This window comes from Haliaeetus leucocephalus, unplaced genomic scaffold, assembly GCF_000737465.1.
Source record: "Haliaeetus leucocephalus isolate CR32 unplaced genomic scaffold, Haliaeetus_leucocephalus-4.0 Scaffold225, whole genome shotgun sequence".
Classification (NCBI taxonomy): Eukaryota; Metazoa; Chordata; class Aves; order Accipitriformes; family Accipitridae; genus Haliaeetus; species Haliaeetus leucocephalus.
Genome location: NW_010972661.1, coordinates 16,289 through 22,739, shown reverse-complemented (window position 1 = coordinate 22,739; position 6,451 = coordinate 16,289). Strand labels below are relative to the sequence as shown.

The following is a 6,451-nucleotide window of genomic DNA, read 5'->3' as shown; positions in this document are numbered from 1 at the left end:
CTCCACAAAGAAACCCCCCCCCTCACCCCCCCCCCCCCCCCCAAAACCTTGCCACACAAAGCCAATACATTCAACTAATAAGAAACTATTAGTTTCAAACTTAGCAAGATTTTTGTCTTGAGATAAGAAAGGTAGCAAAGGCAGTCTTCCATAGTGATCAACAGCACATGGATAACTAATTTTTTTTTAAAGCATTCCATTTAAAAAAATAACCCTGCGTGCCTAAAAACACCTTATATAGCATAAAATATTATACACAAATCTCACTTTTCTTACCACTAGGAAGCCAGAAATTGAAATATTTCACTTATACAATACGTGTGTCTAGCACTGATGGATGACAAATGTAAGACAGTAAAAAACTCGATCACTCAGCCTCACACTTTCAGAAAACTGAAGGATATTTAGCAAATCTCAGAGCTAAAAAAGCTAGTTCCATCAAAGAGAATTTGAGGTAGTAGTACAATACATAATTAAACAGCCCACATGCAGAAAGAGGAAAAAAACCCAAAACAATAGAACCCATGTGACTTACAATTAATGTAATCTGATTTATAATTAAGTAGGATTTATATTAATGATTGTCAGTAGAAGGAATTAAACAATTCTGCTAAACTGTTCATAAAGATCTTTCAGGGGGCTGAAAATATGAATATGAAATATGGAATTAAACAGATCTGACACATTAATTGCAGATAAAAAGAAACTGTCACTTCTTAAGCAGGATGCAATAAAGAAACAATAACTATGGAGGGAATCAGTCATTTGTTTGCTGGATGCCCTTTTTCGTGTTAATGCTCAAGAAAAACAGAAAATCAGGTAAAGGTATTTATAAAAAACATTTAACAGAAGTATATGAAGAATACACGGAAATCAAGCCATTCAAAAGTTTGCCAGGGTTGGGCTTTGTGGAATTGTTGTGGTTGAGTTTGTTCTTGTTTTGTATCGTGGTTTTTGTATTGTTTTTTTAAACAGCTTTCTCAAAAGAATGAGCACCAACACTACTAAAAAATCTCTGTATACTTTAAAGGACCCAGATTCATTCTTGTTGGAAAAGCCTTCCTTTAGGTCATTCTAGTGAGAGTGCATCAAGCACAATGGAAAATATTACCTTTGTACATAGACTGCAACAATACAGTAAAGCACAATATTCTTTGAATTATACAAATATGATATGTGTTTATATATTGATCTGTAGTTCCTGAATTTCTTTCAAATGCAATGCCGGATTTAAGTTAATAGTACTACAACGGCTTCATAGTTACTGATAATGTAATTGCTGTTGAAAGCTGAAGGGAAGATGCATATCAGCAGGCACTATGAAGAAACCAAGGATGTGAAGTTGTAAACAGAGGATTTTGAAATAAACATGAGATACAATTTAGTTCAACAAAAAAAAAAAATCTGAAAGAAACATGAAAAAGGATAGACTCTGCAATAAGTATCTTGAGATGAAGAAGAGCATTTTCCTCATTTAAAAAAAAAACAACAAAACCTTTACAAAAGAATGCAAGTTTCAATTCCAGAGCAGCAGAGTTCTGCAGCAAGATTACTGGGGGAATAACAAAGCATGTAAGCTACAACTAGGTAACTTTGGCTTCTTGTTCTGCCATATTGACAAAGAGAGCAATGTAGAATACCTATTGAAAGACTGTCCTCCTGAATGCAATACAAATTTTTAAATTCTTGAAGATGAAGAAAATTAGCATATACACTTTTCAAGGGCGTTTAGCTACATCAGATAAAATCCATATACATTCAACGTCTGTATTTTTGTAGAAGGTGACTGCTAGGAGAGGAAATCAGGTTGAGGAAAACAACCAGGATTCATAGTAGAATCCAGATCATCTCCCTTATCAGCACGAGCATTGCCTTAGCAGAAAAAAATCCAGAAACCAAACCAAAATCCAGTCAAACTTATAAATGTGCATTACCTTTGCAGAACTTAACCAGCTTGAAACAGCTAAAAACTTGCGTAGTAGTAAAGTTTTCACACCAGAAACTTAATGAACATATATGCCAACTAGCCAAAAAGAAGCTGGCATCACTTTGTCATAGTAATATTAAATGTTTATAACAAAACCCTATTTGTTTCTTTCTAGAATTGTGAGTTATGACCAGTTTATTTAAACATCAATTTTCAAACTTTATTTCAACATGGATACCTGACCATTTATTGAATATGAGCTTATAAGTCTAATTTTTTCTTTCTGAAAATCTGTTTGGTTTTAAAGACTTAAGTTTATTAACAAATATCTTCCTCTCCGAAGCATTTATGACAAGCTGATATTTTGAGACAAGCAAAGTACAGAACATACATATTATGGATTTTGTGCTGCAGCCTGTACAGATCAATTTGCCTCAAAACATCACTGAAACTAAAAGCATATTTCAGCTGAAGATCCACCACAGAAAAAAATACTGTATTGTATCTTCTCTGAAGCGGTTCATTTCTGAGTTTGCTCAATAGTCTGAGAGAATGCCAAAGGCAGACTCCAATATCCCAGGATTTAAAATTTTCAATAAAATGTTTTATGTGGGGAGAGTCTAAAAATGCTCTTTACTCTCTCTCCTCAAGAGAAAAAAAGGAAAGAGGCAGTCTTCAGCTGGATCAGAGGAGGGGGGAAAAAAAAAATTTTAAAAAAAAAATCAAGCACAGGTCCTGTTAAATTCCATCATCAGAACATAGCCAGCAAAGACATCTACTGTTTGTATGACAGAATTTGCACACCATACTCCTCTGGAAGGTCTGAGTATTCAATAAAGCATGTGAGAAGTTTTAGAGAAGGCTAACACCTGGGAAAAGGTCATGAAACACTCTGTATGCCAAATACTTTGCAAGAAAAAGTCAGAACTTAATCAGTAGAACATAATTTACATTCAACAGGTTTACTGAAATATGCAACAAAAAGGAATGTAGATAACTTAAAACAGTTCCTACCTCATGGTTGTAATCCAATATTCCTTTTAAAATTTTCTTCAGGTTGCTTACCTATTTGACAAGAAGAAGAAGGAAATACAATAAATACAGTGAATAAATTACAGAAATGATCATAAAGTAGGCAATCACAGAAGAATCACACAAAAGAATCATATAATTATATCTATTTGCACAATGAGACTTTCTGTTTGAGCAGTTTAATTTAGAATCATGAAAGTTATGCAATAGTCCCTTATGATCAGACTTCCAGACACCTAATCACAAATCCTTACTAACTGACAGAACCCATTTAAATTTATGAAAAACATCACATTGTCTTGGATAGGCTTTAGATCAGACTCTGTAACATGAATCTTTTTTGGAGTACTTGTTTATCTTAGCGTTATTGTTGTATCCAGAAGTTGAAACATTCTTTTCCTCCTGCCTTCTCTTAAAGTATCTTAGTGATCTACTTTCTGCAGAGATAAACCTCTTCGTGCAAACCAAAACCAGCTACTGCTCAATATCCTCCTTTATTTCCAACCTATGTAAGCTTAATTTATTAACTTTCTCATGAATTATTCCTCTTAATTCTTTCATTTTTGCTCACACACCCCCTCCCCCAGTTCTTTACAATTGAATGTCTGTCTTACAGTATCAAGCCAAATTTCACATTTCTCAGCAATGCCTTCACTGCCATACAAAGATAGCTTCTGTTCACTTGCATAACCAATGGCATCAGTTAAGTGTCTCCTGCTGTACAGAATCTATGTCACAATTCTCCAGCACTGAGTACTGCTCCCTTTCTGGCAAAAATCCATTTACATCAAGTCTCTAAGATAAAGAGTGCATTTAAAAATTATAAAAACGCCCAATGGATCTCATACGTGATATTTAGAAAAAATCTTTGCTTAAAGTAACTGCTACAGATTCCCACTAATTAATGTCCAAGTATTTAAGCAAGGAATTTAGGTAATAGTAGCAGCACACTGTCTCCTGCGAGAGAGGAGCAGCTGAGGGAACTGGGGTTGTTTAGCCTGGAGAAAAGGACGTTCAGGGGAGACCTTATCACTTTCTACAACTGCCTGAAAGGAGGTTGTAGCGAGGTGGGTGTCAGTCTCTTTTCCCAAGTAACAAGCAATAGGACAAGAGGAAACATCCTCACGTTGTGCCAGGGAAGGTTTAGATTGGATATTAGGAAAAATTTCTTCACCGAAAGGGTTGTCAAGCACTGGAACAGGCTGCCCAGGGAAGTGGTAGAGTCACCATCGCTGGAGGTATTTAAAAGGTGTGTAGACGTGGCACTTAGGAACATGGTTTAGTGGTGGACTTGGCAGTGTTAGGTTTATGGTTGGACTTGATGATCTGAAGTGTCTTTTCCAATCTCAATGATTCTATGAAGTCTATAAACGGGTTCTGCAAGGACTGAACCTGACTAAATTAGGATTCACAAAGTACTGCTGCTGACAACAGTAGCCACAGAGGCAAACTGTGGAACTATAATGAAGGGAGAGTGAAAACTCTCAAATTCCAACTGTCTTTAAAGCCCACAGAAACTTCTATTCATTACATTCCAAAAATACCCAGCTAGGAGATTCTGTCCACTGACAGAAGCCATCTATCTTCCAAAAGATCTGAGGAAACACTAGAGAAAACAGTTAAGAAACATGATCCACCAGGGACAAACTCAACACTTCGACACAGTCAATAGACAAAATGAGGTGATGAAAGCAAAGTCCAGTCTCTTTTCTAAGACAAATCTCAAGAAAGGAACATGCTACAGACACACTAAAAGACTTAGCCATTAAATCCAAAGTGATAATGATCTGATTACTTTATTCCAATTAATCCACTCTCTTTTGGAAAGAAGCGGCAATAGCTGACCACTTATTACGATATAAGAACATCCTGATTGTCTTCATAATCACTGAATTTTAAGTCATACAAGAAACAAAAATTAACTTGGATTTGAAAAATGACACGTCAAATATTCTGACAGCCTAGAATGAGAACTGGAGATGCTACATGATCACAAGTATATAACAACACTTACTGTCCCTCCCATAACAGCATAATACTTGGTTTCCTCTCAGGTTTACACCTTCTACTCCCAAACGCATACTATTCCTGTAATATTACACGTAACATATCATGTTTCTGTAAGAACTACAACTATCTGCTAGCTGTCTGCCCAAAAGCAATCACCACCACTTCTCAAATGGTATGCACAATTATAACCAAAGTCTCCAACAGATTTAAGAATGTAAAGAAATGTAAATAATTTTATTATCATGTCAAATCACCAAAAAGAATACTGCACAGATTGGAATATAATTGTCAAACTTGATTCATTAAAAACTTCGTGTTTATAATTTACCTGAGTCTGCTGCAGAAAGCACCATAGAAAGGCAAAGGTCATGTTGCAGAATTTAACTCCAGTTTACCAATGAGAACATTGTGAGGAACCTTGAACTTGAACATAATTCCAAAAAATGAGAAACAACATGGAAAGTACCCACATGCAAAATACTTCTTTTCCCCTTCCTTTCCAAATATTGTTTGAATTAAAATCCCTTAAACAGAAAGAGTCATCTTCCTCCACATAAATTCCACAGAGCTTAGAGTTGAGATGCTTGAACAAAATCTATATTGATCAAAATCTGTCATCAAAACTAACATATAGGGCAGCATTCTATGAAAAAGAAAACAGCAAACAAACTGAAAAAAAAATCTTATCTTTGAGGTCCTATTTTATTCCACTGTTAATCAGCATTACTAGGATAAATTGCTTTCAAGAGTTAACTGTACCATCTTTGTATCTAGCACCCAATCAGACAATTATAAGGCTAAAGCAGCTTCTTTATAGACTGGCTTAAACTTAACAATGATCTTCAGTATTACTCAGAGGGCTCTCTTTTTTAATTTTTTTTTTAAACTTGTCTGCAGTGAATACACTTAGATGGTTCTACTGCCACTAGCAGAGAATTATCATGCTGGGGGAAACTACCACAAATGTTTTCTATTTTGAGATGCAACTCAGTAGCTCCAGTAACATTTGTCAGGTCATAGCATAAGTTCTTAAAAGGAAGACTTCAGAGATGAATGAAAATGAACAACAGCACAAGAAAATGTTAAAGACAACCAATTACATCAGAACTCTAAATCAAAGCAGGTGATGGTTGTTCAGAATTTTTTTTTCTCTTTTTCTTAAGCACATGGAGAAAACCTAAGTATAACTAGTTAACAAAGACCATTATAAATCATGTAATGATAGAACACACCAGATAGAATTTCCAGTATCAATCGTTGACTATGAAGCACTCTATCATCCTCTGGAGACAGCCCATGATCAAATGGGATGCTTATTTGCTTGCATTAGCAACCTGACTTCCTCCTTTTCCATAAAAAGGATGTACATTACCCTCCCAATGCCTTTCACATCCATGCTCTGCACCTGTACCACTGTTGGAAAAGACATGACACTGTTGAAAAAGACATGATACTTGGGGGGGGGGGGGGGGGGGGGAGGCA

General features: G+C 35.7%; 1 protein-coding gene across 1 annotated transcript in view; it reads right to left on the bottom strand.

Moving 5' to 3' along the window:
- Window positions 1–6,451, bottom strand: part of HOOK3 (hook microtubule-tethering protein 3) — a 76,004-nt gene that overhangs the window by 63,617 nt on the left and 5,936 nt on the right. Inside the window, exon 4 of the mRNA XM_010567063.1 lies at window positions 2,942–2,992. Coding sequence (XP_010565365.1) covers window positions 2,942–2,992 — 51 coding nt within the window. The remainder of the gene's footprint in view (window positions 1–2,941; window positions 2,993–6,451) is intronic.